The sequence below is a fragment of the Poecile atricapillus genome, chromosome 4 (assembly GCF_030490865.1).
Source record: "Poecile atricapillus isolate bPoeAtr1 chromosome 4, bPoeAtr1.hap1, whole genome shotgun sequence".
In the NCBI taxonomy this organism is placed as follows: domain Eukaryota; kingdom Metazoa; phylum Chordata; class Aves; order Passeriformes; family Paridae; genus Poecile; species Poecile atricapillus.
Window position 1 is genome coordinate 59,828,972 of NC_081252.1, and position 22,380 is coordinate 59,851,351.

Genomic DNA, 22,380 nt, shown 5'->3' on the forward strand with positions numbered 1-22,380 from the left:
AATTTGACTCTAATAAGTGTTTTTATATCACATTTTGTGGATTAAAAAGAATAAAAAAATAAAAAGGAAGGCTAACTAGCTGCTATTCTCATACATGTCAGTAAATATTGCAAACTGGAAATCAAAGAATGGTCCTAGAACTAGACTGGGAAGTCCCAAGATGAACAACAATGAAAGTGCATAGAAGACCAGGAATAACAGGAGGAAACAAGAGGAAGAGCTGTAACTCTTGTATCGTTGAGTCAAATACCAAAAGAATGTATTTGGCTAGAGCAGATGGATTTTTAGCAGAAGTAAAAAAAAGGAAGAAGTAATTTCTCTATTCTCTCTAGAATATTTGCAAGACTGTTGAAATTTTTATTACATCAAATGACTTGAAGAACAATCTGTACAACTTATCAAGTAGAAGGTTGAATAATGATTTTTTTACAGTTAAACACCATTTTACTTGGATGGAGTGCTGGAAAGAAAAGGACTCTTTAATGGCAAACAATATAAAGGAAGCAATGATGGAAACTGAAGAGAGGTAGAGTCCACCTCAAAGTAAAAGTTCCCATTAAAAAAAAATTAACAGAAGTGAAATAGAATAACTTCTGTAAGTCTTAGGGGAATGGTGGATTTTTTAATCCACTAACACCTTGAAATAAGACCAGATATTTTCTGAAAGAAGTGCTGTAACCAAATATTTAGTAAAAAAAATAATTTGTAGACTGATATTTGCGTGTTTAGGATATGGACTAGATGAGGCCTGATTATTTGATTGTTCCTTCTGAATTTAACTGGTAGGAACCATAATTATAGAAAGAAAACACCTGACAGTATATCTTTAACATGTAAATAAATTAATCTAAAAAACAATTAAAATGCTAAATTAAGGTTATTGTTTCTTCAGAGAAGGGACAATTAAACATGATTCCTCCTAAATATCAAAGTAATGCATGCTTAATAATTTCAACAACTCCATTCCTCTTCTATTGGTTCAGTAATTTCATTTATACAACCACGACTTTATCATCTCCTTCTACACTTTAACCTGTTACCTATCCCATCAGCTTTTATCTTTAACAATTTTGTCTCAAAGTATCAGATAACATAAAATGTATTTCTCCCCTCACACAGAACTGTATACTTTTTTTTTTCATTAAAATATGCTGTGTTTTAAACCCAGCAAGACACCATGTTCAACACAGCCACTTGTTCTCTCCTCCACCATCAGCATCAGGGAGAGAACCAGAACGATAAAAGCTGGAAAACTCATGGATGGAAATAAAGACAGTTAAATAGGGAAATAAAAAGCCAGGCACACAAGCAAAGAAAAACAAGAAACTAATCTGCTGTTCTCCAGGGGCTGGCAGGTGTTCAGCCATGCCCAGGAGAGCAGGGCTCTATCAATTGGAACTGTGTCTTGAGAAGACAAATACCATCACTCCAAATGCCCCACCCTTCCTCCTTCTTCCTTCCCTTTATATACTGAGTATGATGTCACATGGTGTGGAATATCCCTTGGTTCAGTTTGGGTCACCTGTCCTGGCTGTGTCTCCTCCCAATCTCCCAGGCACCCCTCAACTTCCTTGCCAGCACAGCAGTACAAAAAGCAGAAAAGGCTTTGGGTCTGTGTCAGTTCTGTTCAGCAATAACAAAAAAATCTCTATATTATCAACCCTAAGTTCAGCACAATTCCAAATCATAATCCCACACTATCCACTGTGAAGGAAATTAACTCTACCCCAGCCAAAATCAGCACAGAAAATTACTAAGTTAAACTCCTTCTCCCAGCTTAGAGACAGAAAAATGTCTCCATCCGTGTTTTAAAAATATTTCTGTTTTAAATCCCTTTTCCTGTCCAGATATTCAAATACTTAACAATAGTCTCATTATTTCATATCTGATTGCCATAGTGTTGCTTTGATATCAAGTGTGGACTGCTCTTTTAAGAGGTGTGCCATCCTGTTGCCCATCTCACCCCTGCAGGTGACAACCTGATCACAATAATCTTGTCTGCACATCTCTATACTGCTTTACTATGCCAAATGAAAGTACTGTTTGTTTTTTTTTGTCACTCAACATTTTGCCTTATTCTTTAAACTGAATCTCCTAGGAAAACCAACTATTTCCTTCCACCTTTGCTCTGCAATGACAGCCACTTTCATCTACCTTTCTGCCAATCCTTCAACCATCTCTTCATCCCCTTTTATACTATTCTTTGCACGTGGATAAACCTTGTAAAACAGTCTTAATTTTATCTTTCACTCCCTCCTCGAAGATTACTTCAGTTGTAATGCCTACAAATCATTCCTACATGGCACTTATTAAGCAAGTAATAATCTCCGAGTTCCTCTCCCCCATCTCTATTCATTATATTATTATCTCATCTTCTTAACTCTGTCCTGTTTGCCTGCTTTATCTTCCTCTTTTTTCCTGCCCAACAAACGTAATGTATGCTTTGCATAAAAATAATTGTCTCTGTCTGTTTAAACATCTAGGTAACACTTTTTTAGATGGACCTCTTTGGTTACTGGATGCCCTACTTTCTCCTGCAGTTAAAATTGAAATAAACCCCACTACCTTTAAAAAAACCTGAGTGGATTGCTCAGGTCCTGAAGAACTAGAAACATAGAATAGTTATTTTGTACCTTTATCGTGGGTTTTTAAGGCTCCATGGTATTGAAATAATGCATAAATAATTTTTATAAATATTTAGTCCTTTGAAGTGCACCACAGAGGTTAGTTTCAATATTTGCTGTTCAAAAAAAGGAAAGCTGTGGTTTTATATTTAAAAATTTTAGTTTATTTATCTATAAGTAAATAATCCTTTATTATGGGTTCAACTTACAACTCTGCTGTGTACTGGGGAATGTGATCAGGAATTTTGTTGAGTTTCTGATTGGAGCAGTCCACTGTGGTTCCTTCACAGCGACATTTCTCAGGGCAAGCCAAATCTGCAAAGCAGTCTCCGCTTAATTTGGATCTGTAATCTTCAGTGCCTGTAGAAGATTCAAGTCAAAACACAGATACTAAGTCAATAAAGTATAAGATTTGCTTCTTGTGAGAGGGTTGAGAAGACATCTGCAATGCAGATAACGGGTGGGCAACTTGGGAAATGCATGATAAACTTTGTGATACTGAACAGACACAAGGGCTTCAAGAGAGGGTTAAATATAGGGACTTAAGATATGCTGGAAAAAGAAACTGAGACCAACTTCACATAGCAGGATAACATTAACTTGAGCTTTTCACAGCCGTACTTTCTGCTGATTGTGTTGTCAGCCAAACTTGCCTTCTTTATAGATAATCACTCAAATGCCACTGTTTGTTTTAGAATTTGTTTTCTTTCTCTGTATCAAGAATAAATAAATCCTGAATGTCACCTTTTCTCTTTCTCTGGTTACAAATTTGTATTGTTGACTGGACTTCATTAACCTCTGTGATTTTTTTTTTATAGTCCCGATACTCCACATCATCTCAACAAATAAGTTGAAAGCCCTGTTTTCAGCTTTAATTTAAAAAAATGTGTGATCCTGACTTAAGCCTCAGCAGCTTGCCATGCTGTAGAAAGCTGCGTGACGTTCCATGGTGCTTGACAGAACCATGTTTTACTCATACCTCACAACCACATGGTTAGATCAAGCACAACAGAAAATCTCGCTACATTATCAAAACTGCATCCATTAGGCCAAGGATAAGAGCAAGGGAAAAGAGGAAGGAGTAGGTACAAATTACAGAAGCAATTGAAGTTTAATACTTGCTTACATGACATGGCATTCTTATTACTGAATGTCCAGTGCCACGGTAACAGTATCACTGTCACAGATTAAATAAAAATACAATATATATAAAAAAAGGAAAAAAGGAAAAAAAAAAAGAACCACATTGAAAGTTTCCTCCACCATTTCCCAGAGTCAGTCAAAGAAAACATCCTAAATATATCAGGAAAAAACATCACGTAAGGAACTGAGGGTGGGTGACAAAGAAAACAAAGAGAAGCCAAAAGGACCTGTGGGTTCTTCTTGGACAAAGGTGAAAAGACTGAGACTAGTAGAAGGTGCATCAGGGCTGGGAGGTACACTGTGATTTAGTTCAGACACTGAACTTTACTTACAGCCAAAATGGTGAACTCCTGAAAAAGTAAAGATAGCCAAGAAGGAAAGAAAGACAGAGTAATGCCAATTAAGACAAAAACATGAACTCAGATCTCATGTTCTCTACTTAACTTTCATTTGATTAGAAGATGGTGCTAGGGCCATTGTCTTCAGCAGAAAGAAAGAATAATTAATTTTGGGTGCCATTTAAAATGAAGATAAGATTGGGGTTTATTACAGATTTCATATAGGATGATGATGATCATGCCTCCCATTAATTATTCTTTGCTATTTTGAATGTGTTCTTTAAAAGTTGCTCCCTGAACGTATATAGGAGTTACAGAATATGCTGAGTTGGAAAAGATCCACAAGGATCGAGACAAATATACATAATATGCCACTTTAATCCTTGATAAACCAAACAAATGTAGGAGAAACAGACTGCTCAGTGGAGGGGAAAAAACCCAACAGTCATCACATATTATTTTATCTACCACTTGTAAATGTTTTAGTAATCCATATGATGAAACTACCATAGAGTACTTCTATGAGGTAACAGATAAATTATATTTTTTTCTAATAAATGCTTTAATACTGGCAAACCTTTAGTCTTCCAAATGACTGCAATGAAATTGTACTAGAACTTCATAGTGTCTGCGGACGACATCTCTAAATGACATGCTTAAAACAAATACTAAAAATATTTAGGTGTTTAAAGAAATACTAAGATTATTTTATAGTATCCACCTAAGTATAAAGAAGTGGTTTTTAGCACTTTTTAATACCCAGTAAAAGAGTCTACAAATATGAGGTTTTTTCCTCCAGAGTACATCACTGTTAGCAGTTTAAAGAATTAAATATTCAGGGACAATGACTTCAAGAACTAAATTATTTTTCGGTAGCATCTACCTGAGAACCTGATAGAGAAAGCAACAGAAGCTGTATTTCAAGAAGCATTTATATAGCCCATTTTTAAAAATTTAATTATTTTTCTTTTTCTTCTTCTTCTCCCCCACCCTGCCCTCCCCCAGGAATAGTAATTTTTAAAGGTTACATAAATAAGCCTAAACTGCATGAGTGGCCATATTATAACCAGGTTGTGAAGACATTTACTGGCAAGAAAACACTTCTAACTCACAAGCAAAAGTTATGCTGGCAAGGTTGAGTAGAAGTCAATCTGTGGCAGGAATACAGCTGTTCTACACATTAAGGAATTGAGTGGTACTACAGGTTTGTGAAATTGAATCACCCTGTTTTATGCTGCTTTAAAATGCATTTTTGTGGATGCTAGTGCTGACAAATTGCTGCCTTATTTTGTATTTCATTTTGTCTTTTTTCATATTCAAATTAATATAGTTTTTATAATTTGTATTAGTATAAGGGCATGAAGAACTTCACATGACTGCTGCAAATTTAAGTGTTACATCACGCAGCATTTGGAGAAGAGCTGTTAAACATACCACCTAAAGAGACAACAACTAAGATGACTGCAGAATGATGATATACCTGTAGTACTTGAAAGAAGAAGTGCACTGGTGTCCTAATCAATTACTGTAAACATTTTTCTAGATATTAACCACGGCAGAAAATCCTGATTGCAAACACATACTGTAATTTATCATTAGAGGCATTATTCCCTTCTTTACTTTATTATTTATAATCTGTTATGAATATAATGTGAGTGAATAATTTTTTTTCTATTAACAAAACAGTAGACACACTGACAAGCAAGGTAAAAGAAAGAAAAAATCCATATTTCAAAGAGCTAGGGGCAACATTGGTAAATCTTTTGTAAAAATATCATAGACATTGTAGCTTAAAGCAGTGTGTAAATTGCTATTTCATGCCAACTCTTAAGTCATATTTTCTTTAATGGAAAGCATTTCTGATTCACTGTATGCATGTGACCACAGAATGCCTCTAATTAAGAATATCAGCTTTCTTTTCCAAGCATTCCACTGTGATTTCCTAAACAAAAGGAGGGTGAGCAAGCAGCAGATGCAGCCAGCGTAGAGCATGAAAGCAAGGCAAGAAATCGTTCATTTGTAGAATGTTTAGTCTTTAAAGTTGTGCTAGCTCTTTGATGGCAGCATGGTTTCCTGTGTTTAAAAGCAGCTCAGGAGCTACATTTTAAAAACAGTAGCAGCAGAAAGGCAAGGTACAGGGTAAGTAAAAGTGTCAGTTAAAATATGAACTAGCAGGTGCAACCTTCTAAATAATTTAAGTATACGTATAATTTTGGTAGGTTGTGTGCAAATCTGTGAGACAGAAAAAGGTAAATGGAGCTGCATGCTGAGCTCTTATATTCAGAAAACAGAATTACTAGTATTCTACGAAGGAAAACTATGTATAGCTACAGGTAATGACTAATGTTAATACACATGCATCAGTTTCCTAAAAGCTATGACAAACTTTGCTTTTGGGGTGAAAGGGAGAGAATATCTGCAGTTAGTCAATCTTACTGCAGAGCCAAACCTACCTGGAATGAAATACTGCTCTTTAGCTAAATAAAGAGAAAAAAAAAAAAATAGAAGATGCACCTGAATGTCAGCAAGCAAAGAATGAGTTTTATTAGATTAAGTATGGACTGCAGTCAACTACAGATAATTTAGTGAAAAAAATGCGTATTCACAATGAGAGCTGATAAACAACAAAGTGTGAATAGTCATAAATGTATCCGGAACACGGATAACGAAACAGTTTTCATCTGGTATTTGCACTTGAGACTGAATAAACTGTAGATTGTGAAATGCACCTGGAACAGCTGGTTACCATATGACAAAAGTTAGGATTTAAAGAAATGTAAGTAGGAAATGGAATAAGATTAGAAAAAGAAAACAGTAAATTTCAGTATGAAGCAAGCTCCCTGTATAAAAGGAATATGTTATGTTTCCATATTTAGCTTAGAAATTTTTAGATCTTTCACATATTCCAGAGCCCTGTGGAAATTTAAAGAAATGATTTATGGTGGTGATACTTGTAGTGAATAACTTTAGCATTTCATCCTGAAGTTTTATATATTACATTTATTTTGTTAGATTTAATGCTACTCAGAAATAGTGCCAAGTATGTTAACTGCAGTAATGTTCCGTGATCCAATAGTCTATGACTTCCCAGATTTCTCTCTATTCAGTCAATGAACTAAAAAGAAAAATTCTGTGACGTTTAATAATTCTGTAGAGAGACAGCTGCTTTCATTAGAACTTCTATAACCACTAATTTTTTTTTTTTGCCAATAAAGAAAAAATAGCAGCTGAACTAAGAAAATTACCTGAGCAGCGGAATTTCTTGCTTTTGATCTGGCCGATCCTTTTGTTTGCCAGACGGCGGGGGCTGGTGCAACGGGCACCACTGGTCTCAATGGGGTTTGTGTGAAGATAATCCGCCAGCCACTTCAGATGGCAGTCACAGATAAATGGGTTCTGAGCCAAATGCCTTTCATGGAGAAAAAAACAATAATATCACACATTATTTCCCTTTGGTCTCAGCAGTACCCAGTGCTTTTACTGCACTGGAGACTATGAAGTCATACTTGAGGAAAGCATGAACAAGAACATACGTACAAGGTCTGAATTGCACGGAGGGGTGAGAAGGTGCCTTTTGCAATGGTCTGAAGCTTGTTGTCGTACAAAGAAAGAAGATTCAAGTTGTGCAGATCTTGAAATGCATCTACCCGCAGACAATTGATCTTGTTGGCATTCAATAATCTGTTTAATGGAAGATAATAATAAAACTGAAAGGAATAGCTCCTTGACGCAGCTTCAGCATTTTTCACAGATATCTTTGTGCATCTTTGTGCACCTTTGCAACCAGAACAAGAAATGTAGTAACAAATACAAATTGACAGTGACATAAGGAATTTCAAGGAAATTAAGTATCTTATTTAGGTTATGCGTATTCCTACATATTTGAACCTTGGAGGTAAAATGTTTACATTTATTAAGCTAAAATCACATTTCTTGCATGTGTTGGTAGAATGTCTGTGTGGTATTTGTGTACTGTGCAGAGAAACAAGGCTAAAAAATCAAGTATTTTCAAGGAAAACTAGTTTCTTCTGCCAAATAAATAAACAAAAAAGGAACTGAACACTGTGTTCATTAGCTGGAAGAGATGTGCAGTGGCACTTTTAATTATATGTTACTAATCAGCATGCTGCCACATTAACAGAGTTGTAGTAAAAACTGGTGGCATGGAATATATCCAAATCTGTCTTGGATCCTTTCTCCTCTGCATCTTCAAAGGGAACCTTTTCTTCCCTGTACGTCCCAGACTTTCAGTGTTAAAACAAACAAGCCAACCTAAACCAAGTCCTTTTGAGGAGGAAAAAAAAAGCCATTCCTTTAGATGCATTTTTATAACCAAATATTTTTTACTTCTTTCCATTTTGATATAGAAATGGAATGAAATGGTGGATTTGAAAATGCTCTGAAAAAAAGTTTTGCCACACAAGTAGAAATTTACTTAGACCTAAATGTAGTATCTATACTATGCAGATAAGGATATGGACATTTTTTTAATGCAGACTTGAGAGTTTGGAAAGGTCTTCTACCTTTTTTTTTTTTTTTTTATCAGATCTGAAACATATTTTATAACTAAAATGTCTTTAAAGGAAAACAGGAAAGCATATCTTACCCACTACTATACTATTTTTGTGACTAAAGTAAATCAAAATGCACACCTCTAGGTGGTGCTAGAACTTGCATTTTCTTTGTATATATTTACGGGTTTGACATCTTCAATTAGTTGTTTTTAATATACATTTTGCCAACCACTTCATGGTGAAGTCTGGACATTAGATAATTCTAAACCTGTGTGAAGATGTTTTAAATTCTTTAAGAAGATTCTAATTCAACAAGTCAGTTATTCTGGGACAAGTTCTTTCAAAAACACTACTGTTGTTCTATGGTCTATTTAACACATTTCTTTTGCACAGTACACCTACTGCACAGCCTCTTCTGCTAAATATTGATAATATTTGATAAACTTATCACAATGATGTACTCTATTCCATTATAAAATCTAAACAGCAATGGTTTAGAAGCTTACATGTGGAAATTTCCAAAGTGTTAAACTAAGTAGCAGCTCGAGTTCACAGATTCAAAGAATCACACAGGGTGTTAGAAAACATTAGAAGTCATCAATGAAACTGTAGTGCAATACTGTTCTTTCATGGGTACAACTAGAAATGCAATTTCATAGCATTTGCACTATATATTTTCTCTTTATAAAACACACAAAAATGTTCCTTCTATGGTTCCCACGCAACTATATACATCCTATTTGCCATTTACAGTGTGTCATATCTTTATGAGTTTTATCCTTAGAAATTCCACACAGGAGAATAATTTCATTTTATTCATTTTAGGCTGAAACATTAACTGATATGATGACATTTGTGGAAGAATGGCAAGATGGCCTACAACAGTCTTGATTCTTTTGGTTTTAGCATACTTTGATCTTACATATGGGATTTCCTGCCAGTTCTTATTCTGGCATAAATCTCTCATCATGTTTACCCTTTTGATCCCAAAATAGAATAAATAAATAATAAAAAAAATACTCACAGCAGTTGCAGAGAAAAGAGTCCTTCAAATAGTCCCTTAGGAAGTTCTGTGATTTTATTGCCATAGAGGACTCTGTACCAAGAAATAAAGCAAATGAAACTACCATCATGAAAGGCCTATGTTATGGGATTTTGAGTTCAAAAATAGAGAAATTCCCATTTTCCTGAAAGGAATTTAGTAACAACCACTTAATACCTGCAATATCATTGTGTTCCTGTGAGGCAGCGGGATCACAGGCTTTCCCAAAAGGTGTGTAACCCAAAGGGATCTCTGCAGAATCAGCACCTCACTGATTAAGGCTTACCAAGGGACCCTGATAAGTGGATTTGCTGAGTGCAAGAACAACCAACTGGGGAATAAAAGACATGCTTGGTTTTGTTCAACTCTTTGCCAGGAACATATTTATAAAAAAACCCCATACATTATTAGTGTCCAGCTGTAAAAGAATATTCAATTACCACTATCATTCTGACATTATTATTACAACTTGCAGAATGGATTGAATGTATAGCAAAATTCTGCATGGAGCCAAAAGGCTGAAATAATTCCACTATAAGAATATGAGAAATTTGCTTCTGTTTACAGGTCTAACAGATACCTACAGTGAATTGAGAGAACGTAAGCCCTGGAAAGCATCTGGAGCTGCTTCAGAGATCTGGTTATTGCTCAGGTCACTGAAACAAATAAAATTTTATTCAATTTATTCAAGCTATTTTCAAAATAATTAAGATAATATGTAATTAGAATTAAGCATGGACAGTAGAGAGGAACTGAAATATTTACATGAGGCACTGCCAAAGAATTTTAATATAAAACCACTAAAATTGCCAGTACACTGAAACAAAATGCATAGTTAAAAATAGTTCAAAATGCTTGAAAAAAAAAGACAAAATATTTACTTTTCCTAATTGCTTAAGTACATTTTTAAAAAATCCTCTGCTTGCTAAAACCCTAGAGCTATACAGCCTCAAAAATATTCTGAACTTATCCTAATTTTTTTTTTACTAGAATTTTCACTACAGTAACATACAGCTTTTATGCAGAAGCACATTAAACAATTTCAAAATTTAGTAAAATCCCAATTATTATTAATATGACAAAGATGTTATATGGTCTTAATCATATGGCTGCCATATCACTTTAAGTTCTAGCAGTCAAACTTTCTTTAGTGCTCACACAAACTGCAGCTCCCCTGTAGCATCTTGTTTCTTATCTTGATATATGTATATATATATATAAATATGTAAATAAATGTAAGTTATTTGGCACTTACATTCTTCGAAGCTTTTTATAGGGGGAGAAAGCTCCAGGAGGTATGACCTTGATTGAATTTTGTTCTAACCGTCTGCAAAAGAATAGCAACAACATAAAAATACAACCCCCAAGATAAATAAACATCTAAAGCCTATAAGAAACTGGAAGGGATATATTTCAACAAAGAAGACAATTTCTTTGTTTTTCAGTATAATTTTTATTTCTTTCATTAAAAAAAAAAAAACCAAACCAAAATAAATAACCTAAATAAACACCTCACCAGACAAGCAGCCAAAGCATTTAACCTGTAGAGAGTAATATTGTAAATTAAAACCAAATCTTGATTTTATATTTAAAGAAAATTTATTTTCAGAGCATACAAGATTTTTCTAAAATTTAAGACAGTATTGTTATCAAAAATTTCAGTCTTGAATGAGTCTTAATTTACTTCCAATGTGTTATTCACATATAGCAATTTGCATTGCAATTTTTATTCAGAAATGCCTAAAGATTTCTATTAAATAATTGAAATATGCAAACCATGGGGATAGGGAGAGGAATGTTCCTAACGACCAGATAATATATGTTGCTACCTGCAATAAGGCAACTGCCATATTTAAAGATGCACACAATTTCTTTAGACACTGTACGCAAAATATTTTCTTTAAGAGATAATACTAGTTTTATACAGCCACACTTCTAACTCCTTTAAACAAGTATTTTAATTTCAACTCGTTGCTAATGTTATTGGCCATGCTTGCTTTGTATGTATAGTGACTGCAATTGAGAATTCTCACACTGTAAAGTGTGAATTTACTGATGGAAACCATTTTCCAAGATGATTTTGAACTTGTAGAGGTTAGCATATGGGAAATCAGTGCAGATAGAGACCTATGGACCAGGTGCCAATGAGTCAGAACAGAATCAGTGATGAACACACTTAAAACAGAATTTACTTCCTCACACACCCCAGTTCATCATGGTTATGGGAGTGAAAATTCCTGCCATGTGGACATAAGAAACCTTTATACCAAAAAGTACTACAGAATTATTCAAACTACATGCTATGCTTATTTAATAAGCTCTCCATTTCCTTCTTTCATGCACAGATATCAACTTTATAATTTATGTACATAAAGACAATGCCAAAATCTTCTTAATAAAATTAATTAAAAATCCATAAGTTTACTTCATTATTCTAACTTGCAAGGACCTTGCCTCAGAATTTAAGGTGAAAGAGCCTTTTAAAATCTAGATGCAGAAATATTGGCCTATTTTTCCATTTTACTCTTTTCCTATTAACTGTCTTCTGTTTTATTTATGCTCTGATTGAGACACAAGTCTCTGTGTGTGTGCAGTATAATTAATAAACACATATATTTTGAATAAGCTTTTCCAAGGAAATATTCTAAGAGAAATTGTTCCTTTTTTTAAAGTTTCTTAAGAGATCATGACTGAACTGAAGCTGAAATTGAAGCAGCTGAACTGAAGCTTTTTTTGGCACCTTCATGAAGTCTCTTACAGGTAGAAATATTTACATACTTAATACTTAAAATCTCTTTACTCTGATCATGTTTTAACTTAGCAGAATTTGTTGTTGAATAGCTTATGATGAACTCAAGAAAAAAACCCCAAAGCTCCAGAAAAATCATCTAGATGAAGAAAATCTCATTTTATCACAACCGTCTTAGTCCTTTTTAGGAAAATGTTGTCACCCTTCTGTCGATTTCAGGTGTATTTTAAACACTGAAGGGAATCCCATGGGACAAGACAGAAAACTTTTTCCAAGAACACGTTGCTCATTCATTCTCTTCGCCTTGGCTGAGCCTTTTGGACCCATGAAACACATTTTGCATCAGAGTGGAAATGCTGACCAGAATACAAAAAGGTCACTTCTCTCCTTTATACTTGGCTAGATGCCAAAGGCAAACACCCGAATAAGCAAAAGCTTGCTGAAAGTAAGGCCAACACCAAGTTAGGCCACACCCAAGTATTTTCTGTCCTTACATTAAAATTTTAGCTTAGTTTTCCCAGAAAATAAAGATTAGGCATGGTCATCATCTAATTCAGTTTTCCCACTCAGGTGGCTAAATCAGTGAGAGGTAAACCCTCCAGATAATAAAACTTCCTCATCTGAGTAACTGGAAGGAGTTGAGAAACCAAACTAACCCAGCCATGAAGATCATGGTTGCCATCCATCCATTTCTGGCAAAAACTCTGTTTGGCAGAAAGCAAATGCCTAACCACCAGGGATAGCCTAACCTGACATTGATCAGATGTGGAGTCTGAAAACCAGCCAAAGAATTATGCTGCACAGGGAAACACATAAGGCATATGCAGGGAACTGGAAAGGAGAGGGGTGGTAAAAAGGACAGGGAAGGGTTAGGCCATAATACAGAGGAGGTCTTGGATTTCCAGAGAGGGAAACATGCTTCTGGGTATATGGGAAAGAGATATTGCAGCAGCAATGCTCCCAACATGAGGCTATCAGAAGCCTCATTTATAAAAACTGCTTATTAGTTCAAGATGTAGAGATTTGTAACCTACTGCAGGAGGGGCTCCAGTCTACATTCACATATCTTGAAACATATAATGATCTTAACTAGGGAGGATAAGGCATGAGATAACTCAAGGTCTAGCATTAAATTAGGACACAATGTATTTTCCAGTCTATTCTCTTAATTAAAAATACTTATTAATTCTATAAACTGGAATACCTTACAGGATCCAGGTAGACTATTTTTCATGAGAAGATGGAATAGCAAATTTCATTTACTGCTGTTGAATTTGGCTACAAATTACATGGGTCCAAAACCCAAAGAAGCCTTTCTGGAGCATATTTCTGAGAGCTAATTTCCCAGTAGTTCTAGCACAAATTCACTGGTGGATATGAAAATGAACTTTACATCAACTTTACCTAACATTTCCTTTTAGTAAGACATTTAAATTCTAGCAGACAGAATGTGCAATCCTGGGATATATTTACAAGCTCTTCTGGATAAAGGATTTGTTTTAGTAGGATCATCTAAGTATGTATTTTCTTAACTTAAGCTGAAGTGTAGGCGCTGAAACACATCACATTTTAGAAAATGAGATTAACATAAAACAGGAAGAATAAGATTATATAAATACAGAATAAAAATATTTTATACTCCACTTCATCTGTAAAGAATGCAAATCATATCCACATTTTCAAGCTTTGTTATATCCTCTAATTTTCTGATTTATCTTCATAGAATCAGCTGAATTTCACAGAGTGTAAATTTGTATCCACTATTCCAGAGAAAATCTAATTAGATATATTCCTGACTCACAAAGTACAGATAGACTAATATCTAAGGAAATTTGCATTCTACTGATAAAACCCATAGTAATTAAAAACTCTTTTATATTAACAACATATATTAAATGAAATATTTTTAATTCTGGAATAGGATGGTTTGTAGTTATTGATTACTGAAAAAGTCAGTCATTAAATGCTTGCAAATGACTTGGACAGAAGTAGTATTATATCACCAAAGAACAAAAGAAAACCACCTTGAGTCAGTATTTTTCCATGAAATTTGTATTAAATTTTGTTCACAACAACTCCTTTCAAAGTCATTCCAGAAGTCATTTTTTCCTATAAATGAATATCTATGTATCATAAACAGTGCCTTGGTGGTTTCTTTTTCAAAAGTCACAGTCAATTTTAGTAGCATATTTAATAAGCTAGGATAATGGAGGAAGAGTTTAAGTACACTCTTCATCAAAGCTTGCATTGCCCCATGTAAAAAAAGTACTCTGCCCACCACCACACAAACACTAATTAATGTTTTCATATTAAGTCTCCATCTCCTTTTAGTGTTTCACTTCAAAGAAGTCCTGCATCAATACATAAGAGTTTTACTCTCTTTTAATGCTGCCAAACTAGTTGAAACCTTTTTTGAAGACTATTCCCTAATCTCTCCTATCTAGGAAATGTACTGTGAACATTTCTCTTCGGAAATCTTTCCCCTCTGCTTATCACTGCAGACACTGTAATGTACAACCACTTACTATTCTAAGAAACAAAGGTGCTTCTGCAGTTGTGACTTCCAACCTAATCAAATCAAATCAAAGTAGGTCCCCAGCCAGTAGACAGATTCTTCCCACAGGGTCCCCAGAGAGCCCTGTGACATGTAAATCACTTGACACTTTCCAGGAGGATGCTGTTCTGTGCTATAAGCCTGCAGCACACCATTACTGATTACTACTTCCGCACTTACAGAGACAGACAACGTGCTTATTCATACTGACACTTTTAAACTAGATTATTTTCCCACTATAAAAAGTCATTTCTGTGAACAACTGCTGCACCAAGAAAGAGGGCAGACTGAGAATGGAGAACACCCTGTTCTCTTCAGAATCATTTTTACTTTAAATCATGCAGATGGGGTAAGATACTAAGCCTGCTCAGAAGAGAATGGTAAAAAAATATACAGAGAGATGTGCTGCAGCTAAATGCATATAAAGGGATCAGAGATGTACAGAAAAGCATTCTGTAATATGAAAATCAAATAAAATATCTCTCATAAGAAAACATGAATATAGAGGAACAAATTCGACATATATTTTACAATTAAACAATCATAACATCTTGATTAAGTAAATTTGGGTGACAGAATAGTGGCTTTAGCAGTTAATTAATCTATACTTTTAATTCCAGTATCTCCTAATTTACAAAAACTCTTTCAAGAAAGTTGTCAAGAAATCCCAAAAGAATTTTACTACAGAGAAAAAGTGTAAGCGGTGAAACGAGTCTGATGTATTGCACAGATGCTGATTATACATGGTAATAAAATTGACAGCTCTTCTTTGCATTTTCCCCATCTGCTTTTAAAGTAAATGGCAAAAACAGCTGTCAAAAAACCAAAAAATAGATTTCAGTAATGGGATTGAGTACAGCTCCTGAATCTGAAGAACTGCAATACGCAGCCAACACATCTCTCATCACAAGCAACATCTGCCAGATTTTGGGTTTTCTTTTTTTGTTTGTTTTTAAAATAAGGAAACATTAATGATCTCCCTTGCTAGAGGAATCCTTGAGGCTATTAAACAAAGTACCTTTATTGTCTCTCCATAACTGTACCTCTAGAGTGCTTAAATCCATTAAATGTCACTTCTAGCCTTAGCAGCAGAATTCTGTTGAAATCTGTGATACCATCTACACCTAACAAAACAAAAGGTGTATTTTGAATGACTACATTACTTGCATTTCTTATTTTCAGGCTCTGTCTATGTATTAATAAATCTGTTTGACAGTTTCCGAAATATTTGTATATAAAGAATCACTGTCAATGTTGCCCTAAAGCTTGCCAAACTGTTAACATCCAGTCTAATTGTTCTATCAAATATTTCCTCAGGGGATTGGTTTTAAATGACAGGCGACTCCTTAGTCTGCATTACATCAAGAAAGTAACAAGAATTGCAATTCTAAAGCTATTAAACAATTCATCACATTTATTCAAAAGCAAGTCTCAAACCTGCATTTCATTACAGAAAGGGCCATCTCATGCTCTGAAATCTAGAGCATCACTAATGATGATGGGCTTGACATTCCTCCATTGTTACAGGTCCAGGTTGTAGCAAAATATGCCACTTGTTAAATAATTATTTGCTTAGTACTTTGGCTTCTGTCAGTGTGGCTCCAGTGCAATTAGCCTGAGTCACCCAGACTCAAGTTAGTCTGTGTAATTAACTCATTTCTGATGAGACTTCTTATACTACCAAACCTAGTCAAGTTGTTCATAAGCTTTTTAAATTCACCAAAAAATAGATACAATCCTGATAGATAGAGATACACTCTTGGCTCATCACAAGTCTACTTGTTCTAAAAGAGTAGAAACACTACCTTGAAAATCCCTTCACTGTGAGAGGCCAACAGGTGACAGGAGTCCTCATTACCTGCTAAATAATATGTGGTCTTACACTACAAATTTGCCACAAAATTAAAAAAGGTCTTTAATGGAGAATATGTGGTTGCATACTTTACTATTTATTTAAAAATGTAATTGATGAAGAAACATTTGAATGATGACAGAATACAAAATACTGAAAAGTCAATATCCACAGCTTCTTTTTAAATTACTTCACTCACATAATTGCTGAGGAAAAGTAATCAGCAGTGAAGAGCATGTGTGAAAATAAAATCTAAGATTAACAACACCTTTGGAGTGTGGCACAGCTGTCAAAGATCTACAAGGGTTTTTCTGGGAAAGTGACATGGGCCTTTTCCAGCTTCCCTTCATGCTGAATAAAATATTCATTTATTCCATGCTTGAGTTATTTTCTTTCCCTTGGCCGCATCAGAGAGGTCCATCAAGGTGCCTCTTCTACTTAACACCCAGAGAAAATCGCACAAAACCCCGAGAGGTGGACTGGTGCTCATGGTGGACAGTACCTACTGCTAGTTTCTGGAAACCAGCACTGCCTTCTTATGTTTCTTGTCTGGTTGTTTTGTTCTGTCTCTCTATGTACTCTTGACTCCTGAAATTATCCTGTTGTCTGAATTTAATTAGTTTTCAAGACAGGACACAAGGGTATGAAGAAAGCCAAAGACGTGAACAATGTCAGCACAGAACACAGGCTAATAAAGAACAGATTAGATGTTATATGTACAAAAACATCTGACAACTCAAATGAAAAAGCTGGTTTTTTTGTTTTCCAGAAAGCACAAAGCCAAATGATTTACAGTAATTTTCAGATTAGGAAGATATTTGAGTAAGAGCATGACAAATCATTTCTTTTGTGTGTGTTAAGCAGGCAGGATTAGCTATCCAAGTAGAAAAATCATCTATTTTTCAAGCAGTCAAATGGAATATGGTTTACGTCCTGCCCAAGAAATAATAAGGTAGGAATACCAAAGATAAGTTATAGGTAATTCAGTAAAATCTGCATTGGTAAATTAAATATATTAAGGTGAAGAAGTTAATACCTCAACAGGTTTCTTTAGCTCATTAAATTTGTTTCACAGTTATTCAATACACTGCCATATGGATAATGCATTTTTTTATTTACATGTATTTATTCTGTTTATATGCATATATAATATAAAAGATGTTTAAATTTTAGCAAATTTCTAAATTTCTGATTAAGCACACAAACCAGTTGTTTTATATTGCAGTGGACATAAACACTGCTTTAACGAAGAAATAGTGACCCTCCCAAGAGCACAGAAAAGCACAGCAGAAGAACTGTATCACTGACATACAGAAGAGAGGTCAACGAGTGGTAAATCATAGAACCTTTCCAGTAAAATTATAATATAGTATTATGTTTATATTCATGCAAAATTTTTCAATGTTTATGGCCTTATTCACAATATTTAGACCACTGAACAGGGCCAGGGACTTTTTTTAAATTAGGTGCTGCAGAACATGGAAAACTTCAGTCACAGTGTATATTGATTCTAAAATTTTATTGTCATGTCAGCTATTTTGCAGCAGATATTTCCATTTCATTAGGAACCTTTTTGGTCCTTGTCCATATGTAAAGCCTCCTCTCAGGAATTCTCATGAATAAGCATATAAGCAATACATTATAACTAATAATATTGCATCCGAAGATTATGTACTATTATTTTTTGATATAAGCTTTTGGACACAAAAATGTATTAAATTTTAGTCAAAACAGAAGCAAAAGCTCTGGATTTCAGTGAAAATTCACTATGTGTCCATAGTCCACTGGCGTAAATCTGATTATCTGGTCCAATGCATTAGCCATGAGTGATCTTGAAAGCATTGGTCTTAGAAACCTTTGGGAAGGGCAGAAGATAAGAGAAGGTTTCAGGAAAAGGACACATGAAGTTGTAGTACAGTTGAAGAGAAACATACATAAGAAAAGTTAATTTTAATATAAGGACAACTATATAAAGTTGCTCAAAAGTTTGGAGTGTTAGAATAAGAGCTGAGAAAATATTAGCCAGACCATATGAATATATTAAGGGGCATTTAGTTACTAATGTGTCTTTTAACACAATTCATTTTAATCCAGAACTTTCTGAAAATTCAAAACCTGACAGTTTTCTGGCTTCTTACTGACCAAAGTATATATCACTATTCATAAGCAAATGAATGCTATAACAATTAATTTAATTTTTCATCCATAAGTAGACATCATCTTTTCACTTGACAAATGCAGGTGAAGAGCCATGTGTGAAATAAAATCTAAGATTAACAACATCTTTAGAGTGTGGCACAGCTGTCAGATTTGTTATGAGAACAATTAAGAAAATAAAAAAATATTCTGTTGATAAAACAGAAAAGTTGCAAAAAGAGCCATAAGAATAATTAAATTATTTTGAAATATTTTATAGTGAGACCAAAGAGATTTATCTATTTCAGGTAACTTCAGAAGGTTAATATATATTTTCTCAAAACCAGAAGACACAGTTACAGAGAACTCTTGCAAACTACTAAAAAGCAATATGTTGTAAAGACCAGTGACTATATAAACATATGCATATATAGAAACAATTTGGAAAAACCCTTCCAGAACCTTGCTGGATGTGCAAAATTCTGGCTGATGGCTTAACTGGTTAAGAGTAAATCACATGTATGAACTGACATTCCAAGTCCTAAGAAGACTAATATTTTGATTTAAACTAAATAGCAAACACAAACCGAACTCAGAAAACCAATCATTATGGTTTTCAACAATTAATGCCTTGTGATTTATTGCTTGTAACTTATTGTTACTTATCCTCTCCACAGCATTCCTCATTCCTTTCAAGCTGCAAAGATGCAGGGTTTGCTCTCATTTCTGTCCTGCTACATGGACAGCCAAATCATGCTTTGAGCTGTTAAAAATAGAGAAAACTGCCTTATCACTGACATTTCAGAGCTTTCCTGCTATGCCAGTCTTTAAAATGTCTTCAATAAATGTGCCTAAACCCTCTCCAGGTGACCTTTGTCTGTAAAGGGTCATCTTTTCAAGTGTCTTTGCATCTTGATATAAGAGTCTCTCTGTTCAGTTGCTACTTATTTAAGATTGTACCTTGGACTTTTATCTAAGGATTAATAATAAAGGACAACAGAAATGGTAAAACTGTACACATGCCAAATGTCACTGGGAAAGATACATACACAGAGGTCCCAGTACTCAAAATTCCTCATGTATGCAAAGCACTTCCCCAATGTCTGCAGTGTGATCACATCACTTTATCTTGGTTAAGTCCATCTGTCAAAATCAGTTCTGTCAGATCTCATTTCCTTTCCCCTCTTTTCCTCTTCTTTTTTCTTCTTTCTCTCCTTTCACTTCCTTTTTTCTCCCTTCTCCTTTAATATAATGTGAGTGTTACTGTGAGAAGCAGTCTCAGGAGTTTTTAATCCTGCTTAATTTCAAACACAGCTCACAAAGATGTAGTTGAGTGCTTGGGATAACACACAATCATTAATCAACACTTATGAAAACAAAGTATAAGAAAGAATGAGATGGGAAGATGAAAACATGAAGAAAAACAGCCAGAAATCAGGATGGTAAGATAAGACAAGACTGAGGGAAAAAAATAGGAAACTCGTGGAAAATGAAAATAATGTTGTCATGAAACAACTGTACAGTTTCTACTTTAGGCATTCAAACATTATAAAGCTCCCTTCACATGAAACAAAAACTTTATCCTTAAGGCCAAAGTAATAAGAAGTCAGGGACTTTTCAGTACACTGGATTGTGATGGTGAACTGTTAAAATTCCTGACTCCTATATGTTTTCTTTCATTTCACATATTATGTGGTTTAGGGTCTTTACTGCCTGTAAAGGCAGTAAAGGGTCTTTACTGTTACAAAAACTAGATTTATCTATTCAACTCTTTGTTCCTTGTTTAACAGTGGCAATCCTCCAGTCATCCTTCCCTCCAGCAAACCTCCCTCCTCCCCAAAACACCATTGTAGTGACTGCTATCTTTCAGAAAAAGAAAAATAATTTAATTAGGTCCTTTTTTTGGACTAATGATATTTTTAGTATAAAAAATGAAGGAACAATCAATTTAATTGTACTCTTCTCACTTAAATAATCATCATTTGTACAAATTTATGGTTATTGATGCAGGTACTCCTTTCCCCCTCTGTCACCCATAGAAAAAAACTATTGCAGTTCTATTTATTTTCATTTATGCATACTATTACAGAAAGGAAAGAAGTTTTAGAACCACTTTGACAGGTTCAAGCCATGGAAGAGAAAAGAAAATCAGAAGAATATAAGAGCAGCATGTTCATGAAGGTAGGTCTAGCTCATTAATGGCTTTTTGGCCTCTTTTGAAATAAGGGCCTGTCACACCATTCTGGGATAAGGTACCAGTACAATTAATAGAATTGCTGCTGGGTTGCTATTTGTAGGATTTCTCACAGTCTGTTTGAACATGTGCCAAAAAAAGTCTCTATTCGAAGGGAACCAGAATTATTTCTGCCGATCATTCTCAAAGAGTTGTCAGAAGGTGAATCCTGAAATTAAACCAAGCGAAAAGAGATTAACAGTGATGAAAAACTAAAATGTGGAAAGAATGCCGGCATAGAGGCTGATATATGCTATTGCCATTAGAAAGGCTATAATTTCTAGCACCAATTAAAGTAATAGTTTTGAACCTTAATGACATTTAATGCCTTTAATACATGAACTGCATGACAAAGGAAGAAAGCACTAGGTGCATGAGGCCACTTAAGTTAGTTAAGTGTAACAGATTGAACATGCCAAAGAAAGGGCATCTCCAAAAAAAATCTGTAAAAGGAGAGAGGTTTAAATAAAATATCAAACCCAACTCAAATTATGATGTTTGTGATGAATTAATGAATGACGTATCATGCTTTGCTTAAGTTGATGAAAAAAGGCTAAAGTGAGGCATACTAAATAACAAAAATTGGAAAAGTATTCATATTATTTATGGGTACTGTATTTTGCCTCACAGTGTTACAAATACAGACATTAAAATAACAGGTCTATGGGAAATTTTTTTTAAGTTCCCAGAATGTTTCCTGCAGATAATTCATAGTATGAAATCTATTAATTTGAAACAGAGGCAAAGGTGTATCTGTGCACCCTTTTAATTTCTGTGCTTTCTGTAGAATTTATAGGTGCACTAAAATTGGAGGAGTTTTGGTGCTCAACCAATTTTATTTTTTTTTTAATACATATGGAATATGAAGTATTTATTTTTCAAATATCATCACATTGCTTGGATAAATCCTGCAAATAAAAGTTTAGGTATTCTCGTTTGGCAGGCTGTGAGTTTATTTAGATAATAAAGTGGGGAATAATTTTGGAGGAAGGGTGTAACTGGTACAGATACAATTGTACTAAGTCAATACAGATTAAGAATTACATTTACTGAGATACTAAATACTTAATTTTGCTTCAAGCTTTATAAAACAGAAGGGAAAAATAGAGGACACCACAGGTTTTATTCTCCTTCCATTTTCACTGGCAGCTACTTGGAGATAAGCAGTCCTGTTTCTGAAGGCATCTTCCCAAGA

General features: G+C 34.5%; 1 protein-coding gene across 1 annotated transcript in view; it reads right to left on the reverse strand.

Annotated features, from left to right (window-relative positions):
- The window catches only part of SLIT2 (slit guidance ligand 2), a 262,223-nt gene that overhangs the window by 63,417 nt on the left and 176,426 nt on the right, over positions 1-22,380 (reverse strand). Inside the window, exons 10-15 of the mRNA XM_058838689.1 lie at positions 10,917-10,988; positions 10,246-10,317; positions 9,644-9,715; positions 7,643-7,786; positions 7,351-7,514; positions 2,834-2,984 (exon numbers count right to left, since the gene is read on the reverse strand). Of these exons, the coding sequence (XP_058694672.1) occupies positions 2,834-2,984; positions 7,351-7,514; positions 7,643-7,786; positions 9,644-9,715; positions 10,246-10,317; positions 10,917-10,988 (675 nt within the window). The remainder of the gene's footprint in view (positions 1-2,833; positions 2,985-7,350; positions 7,515-7,642; positions 7,787-9,643; positions 9,716-10,245; positions 10,318-10,916; positions 10,989-22,380) is intronic.